Raw genomic sequence first — 13,462 nt, forward strand, 5'->3', positions numbered from 1 at the left:
CAAAGCCCATTATCATTACGGGCAATAGGGTCATCAGGTTAAGGTGGAGGGATTATATATTATAATGCTAAACCAGGTTGAAAATCTTGGGCCTACGCTATAAGAAGCATAAGGAAATATATTCTCATAAAAAGTGACATCTCATGAAGTGAATTTATGACTTATGGTCAAATTATAAACATGGTACGTTCCACCATAGGGATAACCAACAAGTAAACGTCAAATTGCTCCAAGTGCAAACTTGTCACCAAAAATGGATCATTCCTGTAAACAGTACAAACAACCAAAGATACAAAGATGGTTGTATGTAGGTTCAAAAGTTTTATTATAAAATGGTGTAGATAAGGTAATTAAGTATGTATGTATGTATGCAACGATTAATATAGTCCCCCTAAACACAAGTAATGAAGCATGAAAATGAAGGGCCCAAGCCACCTCTAAACGGCGATGGGGCTTCTATTCGACAATTCTATTTTGTCGTGGGAACTTCACATAAGAGTGTTGTTGAATAATTTGAAACAAAAAAACTAATAAGGACCTGTTTGGTGTGTCTTTTTGGGAAGATCTTTTGATAGCTCTAAAAGTTAAAAGACGCATTGAGTTTTTGCTTGAAGATTTGAGTAATCAAAGCTAGTTTGGCAGGTGCACGTCTTTCCTTTCCGTGTCTTTCCATACAAGAATAAAATGTGAAAGATGCGGAAAACATTGTTTGAAGCTTTCTGAAATCAGCCCAAAATGGGCTTCTTGCATCTTTCTGGTGCTCCATCTTTTGGCAGCTAAATCTTTTACGAACTAAACGGAAATAGGCCCAAAATTAGTCTGACTTGTAAACAGCCGAAAAACTGCCCGAAAAGATGTGCCAAATGAGCCCTAAGTCTCAAATTTATGCTTCATGACGTATATCCAAGTACAACAACTAAAATTATTAACTATAGTGAGGAAAACCTGGTGCCATAGGTCAAATGAATATATATATATATATATATACTCAACATATGTCTTAGTGTATGAAATAAAAAGGTGCTAAGACTCATTTAAAGGGGATGCACGCATGCTTTGCCTATTCATATGCACCATAAGCATCCTTTATTGGAGATGAAAATCACGCATCAAAATAAAAAGATAACTATTGAATAAAGGCATGGCCAAGGAGTTTATGCCACAACTAATAACCTTTGTCAATGCAAAAACACAAAATAGTATACGCCATTGTACAGCTCCCCATGCTAAACACAATGTGAGGGACTAGGTGCTATATCACACAATTGTTATAAGAGAATAGCACAATCACTATAGGAGAGATATTAGCTTGTTAGTCAACAAAAAATTATGCTTAAAATGAGAAACACAAAGAACACCCATAATAGTCAATAGCCATTTCTTAAAAACACATAACCTCTGTGAGTAGCACTCAAAGTAGAACCATCGGGTAGATGAATCATAGGTTGCCCAATTAGGAGTTCAAGTTGAAATAATAATGCTTCCACTATCCGAGATCTAGGAGTTTAACCAATCAAATGGAAAAGAAATCTTACCAACCATATTAGTTGCAATAGAAAATGGAAAAGTGCTCATAAGCATTCTTAGAACCTGAGTTTATTTCTCATGGAGAATGTCAATAAGGGAGGAATTAGTGAGGAAAACAGACTATGCACAATTGACAACAACTTGAGTGACGCAGCGTGGAAGCAATGGAAAATCGGGCTGGCTATGCAAGCACCAGGCGAGCGCTAGCTTCTAGCGAAGAACACCGAATTCTCTAGGAGAGAGAAAAGGTGGCAAAAATTGGAAGAAGAGAACTTGAAGAAAGTACAAAATTATGAAGTGTCTATTAACTGGAAATAACCAATATTTATAATACATCTGGGAAGTTGTAAAGTAACTAGGAAAGAACATGAATCTTAATCTTGATCTTGATCTTGATCTTGATCCTCTTGGGCTGTCTTGATAAGGTCGAATCTTCTTGGAATTCTTGGGCTTGATCTTCCACCGTCCGATCTCCTTGGCTCTCCTTATGCATGAATCTGGAAGTCTTGGAATTCTTAATGCTTCTTGGAGTCTTTGTTGGATCTTGATTGGAGTCTTGATAATTCTGATCTTGATTTCTTGTTAATCTTGGAAGTATTGCCTTATCTTTCTTAGACCTTATCTTGACTTACCCTTATCCTAGGAGCTGTCGCCCCTAGGGTGAGATGGGCCTTGTGATGGGCTTCCATCATTCTCCCCCACTTAGAGAGAACTCGACCCCGAGTCGTGACTAGGATAGGCAAATGATATTTCCGGCAGGTACCGGTGAAGGTCAGCAACGTTGAAGGTCTTGGATATACCCATATGATCTGGCAAGTCCACTACATAGGCATTGTCATTAATCTTCTTCACGATCTTGTATGGACCATACTTCCGAGGCTTCAACTTGTTGTAACTACCTACGGGGATTCTTTCCTTCCATAGGAAGACCATAACCTCGTCACCTACATCAAACACTTGAGGCCGGCGACGCTTGTCTTCTGCCATCTAGTATTTCGCGTTGGTTTGCTCTACCTTCTGCTTCAGTGCCTCTTGGACGGACAGGATCTGTTCTGCCATCTATTCTGCTGAGATACTGGCGTTGGGTACTCTGGGTAGCTTCACTAAATCTAGTGCATGGTTAGGGACATTCATGTACACGATGGAGAATGGGGATCTGCTTGTAGAACTGTGCACTGCATTGTTGTAGGCGAACTCAGCCTGGGCTATGGTGAAGTCCCACTGTTTTGGCCTCTCCCGACATATGCTTCAAATTAAATTCCCTAAGGTCCGATTTACCATTTCTGTCTGTCCATCTGTCTGCGGATGGGCTGTACTGTTGAAATTAAGTGATGAATCAAACAACCTCCACAGGGTCATCCAAAAGTGACTGAGGAACCGTGTGTCACGATCTGATGTGATGGTCTTGGGTACCCCATGCAAGCGGACAATCTCCCTAAAAAATAATTTGGCTGTTGCGGATGCATCTGTTGTTTTCTTGCATGGGAGGAAGTGAGACATTTTTGAGAATCTATCCACCACCACGAAGACGGAGTCCATGTTCCTCTGGGTCTTTGGCAGGCCTAGCACAAAATCCATGGACAAGTCTTCCCATATAGCAGTAGGAACGGGTAGAGGCATGTAGAGACCTGTGTTCTGGGTTTGTCCCTTAGCTGTCTGACAAACATAGCACCTGCTTACAATGGTAGACACGTCCCTTCTTAATTTCGACCAGTAATATCGCCCCTTAACTGCTTCTACTGTTTTATCCCTTTCCAAGTGTCATGCTAATCTTCCCCCATGCAAATCCCAGATGATCTTTTCACGGAGGGAGGTGCAAGGGATACACAGTTGTTCCCCTTTCATAAGGAACCCATCATAAATAAAAAAGTCCTCTGCTGACTGTTTATTCACGCATTTCTCCCATATCTGTTGGAAGTCTTCATCATGGGCATATAGGTCTTTTAGGCACTCAAACCCCACAATCTCAACACTGAGGGTCTTGATGAGGGCTACATGCCTGCTAAGTGCATCAGCCACTTTATTTTGCTATCTTGTCTTATACACAATTTTATATGGGAACTTGTCTAGGAAAGCAGACCATCTAGCATGTAAATCACTTCTTAATTGCTTTTGCCCACTAAGATATTTTAGGGCCTGGTGGTCAGTGTAGGGAACGAATTCTTTTGCAATTAAATAGTGTTTCCAAGTCTTCAGGGCTCTAACCACAGCATAAAACTCCTTGTCATAAGTAGACCACTTTCTCCTGGCTTCACATAATTTTTCATTGAAAAAAGCAATGGGTCTCTTCTCTTGGGACAATACAGCCCCTATGCCAACTCCACTGGCATCACATTCAACTTCAAATAATTTATTAAAATCTGGCAAGGTAAGAACAGGAGCAGTACATAATTTTTCTTTTATGAGAGCAAAACTTTGCTCTTGTTCTTCTCCCCATTGAAATTTACCCTTTTTCAAACATTCAGTAATGGGAGCCATGATACTACTAAAATTCTTAATAAAGCGCCTATAGAAGATTGCCAACCCATGAAATCGCCTGACATCTGTGACAGTGGATGGGGTCGGCCACTCCCTAATGGCTTTCACTTTTTCTTCATCTACTTTCACACCATCATTGCTTATAATAAATCCCAAGAATAATAAATTATCATTCATAAAGATGCATTTCTTCAAATTAGCATATAATTTATTTTCCCTCAATGTTTTCAGGACCTCCCAAATATGTCTCACATGCTCAGTGATAGATTTGCTATATATCAAAATATCATCAAAATAAACTACCACAAATTTACCAATGAAGGGGCACAATACCTGGTTCATCAGCCTCATGAATGTGCTGGGTGCGTTGGTTAGTCCAAAGGGCATGACTAACCACTCGAACAAGCCATCTCTAGTCTTGAATGTTGTTTTCCATTCATCTCCGGGACGGATCCTAATTTGATGATATCCACTCCTGATATCTATTTTTGAGAAAACTATAGTTCCGTTCAGTTGGTCCAACATGTCATCGAGCCTAGGAATGGGAAATTTGTACCCAATAGTAATCTTGTTAATGGCTCTATTGTCGACACACATTCTCCAACTGCCATCCTTCTTAGGTGTAAGTAAGGCAGGTACCGCACAAGGACTCATGCTGATTTGAATGTGTCCCTTTTCCAATAATTCTTCTACCTTTTCCCGTAAGATTTCATTCTCCTTAGGACTCATCCTGTAATGTGGGAGGTTAGGTAGACTGGCACCTGGAATAAAATCAATATGGTGTTGTATGTCTCTCATTGGAGGGAGTTCATTTGGTAAATCCCCTGGAACTACATCATTGAATTCATCCAGTAGTCCCTGTCCTTCAGCAGGGATTTTATTTTCATCATTAATATCTTCTCATTTAATACTAGCAAAAGTATTTCATGAGTATCTTTACATTCTTTAACAAATTCAACATGATGATGGGTGATGGTAAGGAAATTCTTCTCATGTGTTTTTGTAGCATTTGTAATATTTTTTTCAGCTATGGGTAACAAAGTATAACGTGTACCCTCTTTTTCAAGTTGATAGGTATTCTTCCAACCCATGTGTCTTGCATTTGTATCAAACTACCAAAGTCTCCCTAACAAAATATGGCAAGCATCCATATCTACAATATCACAATATACTTCAACATGGTACTTACCAATAGAAAAAGGTACCTTGCAGCGTTCTTCCACTCGTACGCCGCTTCTTTCTTTGATCCACCCAATTGTGTATGGGTTGGGATATTTTTCAGGAATCAGCTGTAATTGTTGGATGACATCCCTACAAATAATATTTTCTTGACTGTCACTATCAATAATTAAATTAAATAATTTTCCCTTGACAGTACATCTGGTACGAAATAATCTGTGCCTTTGAGAAGTATCCTTATTTTTCTGGGACAACATTAATTTTCTGACCACACAAGTATACTCCTCATGTTCACATGGACCCTCTTCATCCTCCCCATCAGGCCCACAGTATACTTCCTCCTCGATATCTTCTTCCTCCTCCCTTTCTACCATATTAATTGCCTTCCTCTTGGGACAGTCACTGGACCTATGTCCCACCTCATTACATTTAAAACATTTAATAAGAGTAGGTCTTGCATAAGGGTTATTGGGTTTAGGAGGGTTGGAAGGATTACCTCGAGTATGTCCTCATGTAGTAGCCTTACCAGCGTTACTTGTTCTTGTCGGGTGAGAGGGTTGCACTGTCGGGACTGATTTGTTCTTGTCGACAGTTGCCGATCTGTTGTCGCTCTCGCTGTATCGGCGGTAATTATCACTGCGTGCCTTGTCTTGGAACATTAATTCTGCTTTCAAGGCTAGGTTCCTTGCTTCCTACACACTAAGAACCATTTGTACACCAATTTTGTCCCTGATGGACGGTCTCAACCCGCGCAGATAACGGGCTGCCTACTGATTATCACTTTCAGACAACTGGTTTCTTTCTACTAATCTTAAAAATTCTGATGTGTACTCATTAACACTACGTGAACCCTGCTGCGCACACCGTTCATAAGATTCAAACATATATTGTTCATAGTCAGGAGGTAAAAATCTACCTCTGATTAATTGTTTCATGCGCCTCCAGGTTCGAACAGGACCCCTTCCTTCTCTAATTCGAGTCTCTCTCATTCGTTCCCACCAAACAGATGTGCCTCCCTTTAATCGGAAAGCTACCAATTTCACCCTTCGTTCCTCTGGTATTTCCATGTAATCAAAGAATCTATCTTTTGTGATCCAATCCAGAAGTCCTTCTATGCCAAGATCTCCACTAAATGTAGGAATATCTACTTTAAGTTTGAATTCATCATTATTCCTACGGGGATTGAAATTACCTTGGTTATGCCAATTTCTGTCATTTCTGTCGTTGTCGGGAAGAACTGGAGCACCACCAAATTCTAGATCATCATCACTGTCGTCATCCAGGACTGGTCGTCGGAACGCAGTATGGACGGGTGGTCTGTCGTGGTCGTCTCCCTCAATTTGCTGTGGATGTTCCCGGTTCCGTGGAGCGACCTCCCGTAACAAGGTTCGCAGTTGTTTAGCCATCTCTGCCAACTGTTGCTCGATGTTACGTGTGGTCGTACGTTATTCTTCGATTGCTCTCCAAACAGCTGGAAACCCCTGATCTCCGTCACGGGGTGGATTGCGACTGCTACCGTCTGGGTTGGACATGATTGGGCAAATTCCCTGCTCTAATACCACCTGACGCAACGTAGAAGTAATGGAAAACCGGGTTGGCTATGCAAGCACCGGGCGAGCGCTAGCTTCTAGCGAATAACACCGAATTCTCTAGGAGAGAGAAAAGGTGGCGAAAATTGGAAGAAGAGAACTTGAAGAAAGTATGAAATTATGAAGTGTCTATTAACTGGAAATAACCAATATTTATAGTACATCTTGGAAGTTGTAAAGTAACTAGGAAAGAATATGAATCTTAATCTTGATCTTGATCTTGATCTTCTTGGGCTGTCTTGATAAGGTCGAATTTTCTTGGAATTCTTGGGCTTGATCTTCCACCGTCCAATCTCCTTGGCTCTCCTTATGCATGAATCTGGAAGTCTTGGAATTCTTAATGCTTCTTGGAGTCTTTGTTGGATCTTGATTGGAGTTTTGATAATTTTGATCTTGATTTCTTGCTAATCTTGGAAGTCTTGCCTTATTTTTCTTAGACCTTATCTTGACTTACCCTTATCCTAGGAGCTGCCGCCCGTAGGGTGAGATGGGCCTTATGATGGGCCTCCATCATTGAGGATGAATGATCGTGGATTTTCTGGACTAACCTTTTTCCTAACCTTCTAAATATCCAATTAATTTGTAGTAACGGTTTTTGGTGTGAACTTGATTCTTACAAATGATCACACCTAAATTTTGATTTTTGATTGCCACGATTAGACGATCGTTGAACAAATGTGTTAAAGGCACCGCTTCTAGAGCCAAAGAATATTTCTACAAATGCAAGGTCTGATGCTTTTCCTCTTGGATGACTAAGGTATAAGCACAATACATGCTAGAAAGAAGATCAAAGGTGAGGATGCTTAAGCAGACACTATTTAGACCATCGATATCATTAAGGCCAGTTGAATCTATCTCTTTCTTGATCAGAAAGTATTTCTTTAGTAGCACCACAAGTACATTTAGGAACTAGTGCAAGAATTGCAATCTCGTCCCAAATCCCCTTTAGTTTGGTGAAATAGGAAGTCATTGAGAGATGTCCTTAATGCAAGGAGAGGTCTCGTTTCAATTCATAGATTCCTGGCACATTGCTCTAAGAAAAACAAATTTAGAGTAAGCAAAATTTTGCGTAGCTTTCGAGTAAGAAAGTTCAATATCCAAGAAATGACCACGGAATTACACTTAGACCACAATCATTCCTCAGTCGAACCAGGATCAGGTTGTGGAACTATCAAATCAATGAAGCCTTACTTGTTTTTCGCTTGTAATTCTGCATGTCTCGTTGCCATGTGGAGTAGTTATCCCCCATTAATGGACATGAAACTAAGATCCCCCTGGGTTATCAGAGGGAGATGTAGGAAAATAAGGCAACTTGGATCTTGATCTGCCATGCCAAAACAGTATGACAACAATGAGAAAAATAGGTGAGTAGATTAGGGAAAAAAATTCTCAGACGTGCAGAGGAGGAGCCAAAATCCAACGAGAGAGCAATAGAAAAGCAAAGCCTAATCATCACAGCTCTAATACCATGGCAAACCAAACCAAAGCTTGAAAGAATAAGAACTTCATTGTTTCTGGTTCTCTTGTTCAATTTTCTATCTCAATATTTTTCTAGGGTTTTTGAAGACCAAACCCTATTGGGTTCTAAAGGAATTCATGATGGATGAATGGCATAATTAATGAATCTATTGGTGCTTGTGAAATATCATAAAATACTATAAAGAAAGCATTAATTTAATATGGAAAATACACAAATAGGAATCCTAACTCAACTAAACTCTATCAGCAACTGAGCCAGTTGGTATGTTAGCTGATTCGCTCCAGCATAGACGTGGATTCCATTCTTGTAAGTTGTAACCACCTTGGGGAGGGGTTATTAGTGTGGTGTGTGTATCACCAAATACAAAAAGTAAAAATAAAAATAAAAAAATTCTCTCTCTCTCTCTAAGGGTCCCATTCTTATCTCAACTCCCTAACGCACCCCGTCAAACACATGGGGAGCAATGATCTTCATGTGTTTGACAAAACTGCTACAATATTACGATGGGGCCAAAGCTCAAGCTTGTTGTGTAATAATGATGTGGCAATTTGGTGATAACAAGTTGCAATGATGTTGATAAGGATCCACTGCTTTGTTGAAGAGAAGGAAGCCTTCATAGGCTAGAATCAAAGATGGGCACCATGGGCCAACAAGGGCCAATAAAGACCACATCAGGTCAACGAATGCCTCAATGGACCTTTTTTGTTTTGTTTTTTAAACGGGCACACATAGGCCATAATCATGCCTTGAGAGGCACCAATAGACACCATGGGCTGAAATGAAATCAGATGGACCTCCCTCAGTGGGCCAAAAATCAAAGAAGAGCAGTAACACTTAGAACTTTGAACCAGTTTGGCAACTATGAACTAATTTGACCGGCCCGAACCGGGTCAACTATTATATTCTATCAGTAGGAGACTTGTTGATTGGTGACGGCAGTTGAGACTTGAGAGAGACCTCAAAAAAGATTATTGTTTAGTCGGCGATCCATGATGGTTATGGCACCTAAAACAGTGGTGAACCATTTGAGACTTTAGTCGGGGCCAAACACTAGAACAGTAAGGATTGGTTGGAGACTATGAGGCTATGACCGCCTTAAGAAAAGCTCGTCCATTGATATAATCAGAGACTGTAAGATAGATATAATGGAAAGATAATTGGCATCAGCCGCCATTCTTCAAAGGTATGAGCCATCTTCAGATTTCAGACATCATTTGCATAGAGAATCAAGACCCCAAGGCGCAATCAAGAAGGTTTGGAATTGCCATAAAAGAAACTCCCCAAAACTGTCTCGTGCCATTAATTAGAATTTTGAACAAGCTCTAGCCTCTGCTTCAAAATTCCCAAACAGTGCAAAAGCAGTATAACCAGAGATCTTTCTTTTCCAACTTCAAAAATTTTCCTTGGTTTGGAACTTGGAACTGTCAGCTAGATGTTCGACTTATGATGGTGAATTTTGGGTTAGTACTCAACGTCTCAACCTGTCCACGGTAGATAGCTCTTGAGCTCCAATCACAATAGCTAACTTTTTATAACTTGATCAATATTCTAAAAGCAAGATTAAAAGAAAAACTAAGAGATCATTAATCTAACTAAGGATCACAATGTCAAGGTGGTCAATCTTGTCTACAAATGGGTTAACATAAAACTGCAATTTGAAGGATTAGAGAAGAACCCACAATAATAAAAGTAAAAAGAATCATGATGGGGCTATTCTCATTGAATCGAAATGGTTGAATGTCACAAGCTGCAATGGCTGGTAACAAGAGAAGTTTGAATTAGAAGTTAATTGGGGGGAGAGAGATTCCTCTGCAACATTCTTATTCAATCCGAACAACTTTGTGGTTCAAGTATCTGAACCTACAAATCTCTTCAAAGAAATCATCTGCACTGTTATGGCAGTTCTTCATCTGAAGAATCCTTATCACCATCCTTCGCAGGTTCTTTCCGTACTTGAGCAATGACTCTAAGGTACTCATCTTTTGCTCGGCATTCAGAGGCGACCTCACTGTGATTACCACCTCTTCCAAGGATGGAATAACGAACTTCGAATCCACCTGCAAAAGAATGCATTTAATATATTAATTCTCGAATCCTCCTTAGGACAGAGTAACTTCAATGTTGTCCATGATATAAACTCACACTCTTTAAGCTGTTCTTCTGGCACAAAGCAGCAAACATGGCTCCGTGGATTTCGAAAGTTTGCAGCTTGGGATGGCTGTTAAAGAAATCAACCAAATCAACCTCCGGGAACGGTAGTAAAGCTTCAAAATCCCCGGTGAACTCGACCTTCATAACCAGGTGCTTCACCTCACTTGCACATTGGAGGATGGTGCTCACTGCGTCCCAACACCATTGAACACCTTTGATGGACAAGAACTCCAGAGCTCCGAGCCTCCCGAAATCCACCTTGTAAACTCTACCTGAAAGGCATTTACCAAAATTTAAGTTTCAAGCTCTACTTTCTGTAATGGCCAAGGCAAGGAGAAGTTCTGAAGAGAAAGCTACCTGCACTGTTGGAGATTGAGAGATTCCTCAAGCAAGAGGTTTGGTCTACTCGAATCCAGCTGCAACCTTGGATTTCAAGCAATTGAATTTTCGGGCAGCTGACAGTGAGGGAGCAGTTTCCCAAGCCATAGAAATCGAGCCTACACTGCTCCAGCTGCTGCAATTGGACTGAAACCGACCTCAATCCATCACAACCGAGCAGTGACAGATTTGTCAAATTTGGGCATGCCCGAAATGCGTCAGAAAGAGCTCTGTCATCCAACCTCGCCCCAACTATTTCGAGAGTCCGGAGGTTCTTGAATAAACCCCATTTGGGGGAATTCACCATGATCACACCCCAGAGCTTGAGCGACTCCAAGACTGTTGCATAACCGATGCAATCCAATTTTGATAGGGTCTCATTCCGAGACTGCTTTTCAGTAAGATTGTCCATGCGGAGCTCCAGATGCCGAAGGGACCGGCCTGCGCTCGATAGCCATGAAGCAAGGCCTGCACTGGAGAATGGGCAGTAGACTACGAGCTCTTCTAACCAGACGATCGATGAGACCATTCGGCTCACAACAGTGTCAGGATCTGCTCCGCTGTTATTGTCATCAAAGGAATTGCGGGGGAAGTAGAGGCTCCGGATCAATGGCATTGACTCCTTAAATCGCTTAGATACACAAGTACAGCTCGCCACATCCCTGGCGTTCCTCATGTGGGATAAAATGTATTGAACAATGGCATCTGGAAGAGCGTTCATTCTTTCAAGATGCAGTTGAACGCGTACTGATAAACAACTGAAATTGAAGAAAAGGGCACAAATCAATCGGAGTAATGCATAAATATCTCACTGCCTATGAAATCCAAATTCAAAAATTGAAAATCAGTGAGAAGAAGAAAAATTCTGAGAACCCGTAAACAGAACCTAGGTGAATTGATCTTGTACCACCATAAACAGAAAACTGAAACGTACCCATTTGAGATTATGCTAAGGAAAGAATTGGGGAATGCTCTTCAATTAGTAGACATAGAGAAAGGTGAGAAAAACTGGGATTTTATATTCAAAAGAACCTGGATAACGAACAAAGCCTAGTAGAAATACTGAAGTTAATAATAGAAGTCGGCACAGACACAGTATAACAAAATCATATAATGAAATGAAGACTCCCATCACCTTTGAAAGACATAATACAGAGAAACCAGAAGTATAGAGAGAGGGAGGGAGAGAGCTTACATGTAACTCGTGAATGTGGAATTTGGGGAGAGAAAACTGAGATATAAGGATATATCAGATCTTCTATTGACAATTTCTGAACATGGGTTCTAAGTAAAAACTCAAAAGAGAAATTCAGGGAGAGAGAGAGAGAGAGAGAGAGAGAGAGAGAGAGAAGATTGATCTAACAAATAAGAAGATAGATGGGGATTGGGGAGAAGCTTCTCAGTTGTTGAGGGTTGAGAAGAGAGGAGCCGCGCGTACAAGTGCGTGCGCTTACTTATGTGGGTTTTTTCAAAATTCAAAAAAGTGAGGGATTATTTTACTCATTTTTTTTCCCACAAGGGGTTAACTGGCACGAACCCCTCTTCTTGCCCGCTTATTTCAAACTTTGAATTTTTTGAACGTTTGTTTACCAGACAGCCTTCTAGTTTTTCAAAAAAACAGGATTTGGATAGCTTTTCACTTTTCAGTTTCGTCCGCGGCGTGCGCCCACGCAAAACACCGTGTCGCGCAACTCGTAACTCAGCTCCCAATTTGGGCCCGGCTCGGGCTTAATATCCCACTGGAAACTGACCCAAGTCCCTAAGCCTATGTTTTGCATAGCTTTTCACTTTTCAGCTTATGTTTCTCTCTTCTTTTATATCAAACAAAAAGCTTAAAAATTTTCCATCCCATATGCAATTCAGACCATTATGAACCCGTTTGGGAGGGTTTCAGCTTTGATTGAGCTGCGTTGCATTGGCTAAGCGGCATTGAAGAAGCTACTAAAACTAGCTTCTCAGAAACGTTGATTTAATAGCTCAATCAAAGTATATTAAGGATCCATTTGGTTTATAGTTGGAATCAGAATGGGAATGATCCATTCCTACAATCTATTTGGTTCAGACAGGAATGGAAATGGGAATTAGAATTAGCAGGAATGAGATTTCATTCCCAAGGAAGGGGGAGGGAATAGCCATTCCAGCAGGAATGGGAATAGGATTCCGATTCCACCCAACCAAACAGTTGGAATCGGAAAAGCCCATTCCAATTCCGATTCTAGACCCCTATGGTGTGGACAATTTGTAGAAAGCGTTTAGTGTAATTACCCTCATTTTATTTAATCTTTTAATATATTTTAATTTATATTGAAATTATTTTTTAAATTACTTATTGCTAAAGATAACATTATAATGATAAATATATTTATTAGTAATTACGCATTGGTGTCTTAATTTATCCATTATTATTTTATATTATTATTCCAAATTATTTTTGGCTTAAATTGTGGCTTTTTTCATTCATGATCGTGGGTTAAAATGGATCAGCTCATTCAATCCGAATTCAGTCCTATGTTTTTAAGATTCAGATAATCCTTTGTCGGATTTTTGGATCAGATCCAATTGGAATTCAAATCACCGATATCTGATTCGACAGGATCCGATCCAATCTGACCTATATATGTATATATTTATAAACATATATATTAATATATTTATTTATAAATAGGTTTATATTGCATTT

The 13,462-nt window shown here is 40.2% G+C and overlaps 1 protein-coding gene across 2 annotated transcripts; it reads right to left on the reverse strand.

The window, feature by feature from the left end:
- Nucleotides 1–9,754: 9,754 nt before the first annotated feature.
- Nucleotides 9,755–12,212, reverse strand: LOC104608477 (F-box/RNI-like superfamily protein). Of its 2 annotated transcripts, XM_088887307.1 has the most exons (5): nt 11,978–12,212; nt 11,717–11,832; nt 10,762–11,540; nt 10,396–10,676; nt 9,755–10,310 (listed from the first exon to the last, which is right to left on the reverse strand). In XM_088887307.1, exons 3-5 carry the CDS (start codon nt 11,501–11,503, stop codon nt 10,074–10,076), a joined length of 1,260 nt encoding a protein of 419 aa, XP_088743433.1. In that variant the 5' UTR covers nt 11,504–11,540; nt 11,717–11,832; nt 11,978–12,212; the 3' UTR covers nt 9,755–10,073. The 2 variants fall into 2 exon arrangements, with proteins under 2 accessions (XP_088743433.1, XP_010272787.1); XM_010274485.3 differs by lacking the exon at nt 11,717–11,832.
- Nucleotides 12,213–13,462: the final 1,250 nt, after the last annotated feature.

This window comes from Nelumbo nucifera, chromosome 5 (assembly GCF_055504915.1).
Source record: "Nelumbo nucifera cultivar China Antique chromosome 5, China Antique-T2T, whole genome shotgun sequence".
Lineage (NCBI taxonomy): Eukaryota > Viridiplantae > Streptophyta > Magnoliopsida > Proteales > Nelumbonaceae > Nelumbo > Nelumbo nucifera.

Excerpts from the sequence above, each read along its gene's own strand:
- LOC104608477 (XM_010274485.3), bottom strand. The coding sequence starts at position 11,503 with ATGAACGCTCTTCCAGATGCCATTGTTCAATACATTTTATCCCACATG. Across the intron at positions 10,677-10,761 it reads CTCAATCTCCAACAGTGCAG|GTAGAGTTTACAAGGTGGAT; the intron begins GTAGCTTTCTCT and ends AATGCCTTTCAG. Across the intron at positions 10,311-10,395 it reads AGAAGAACAGCTTAAAGAGT|GTGGATTCGAAGTTCGTTAT; the intron begins GTGAGTTTATAT and ends ATTCTTTTGCAG.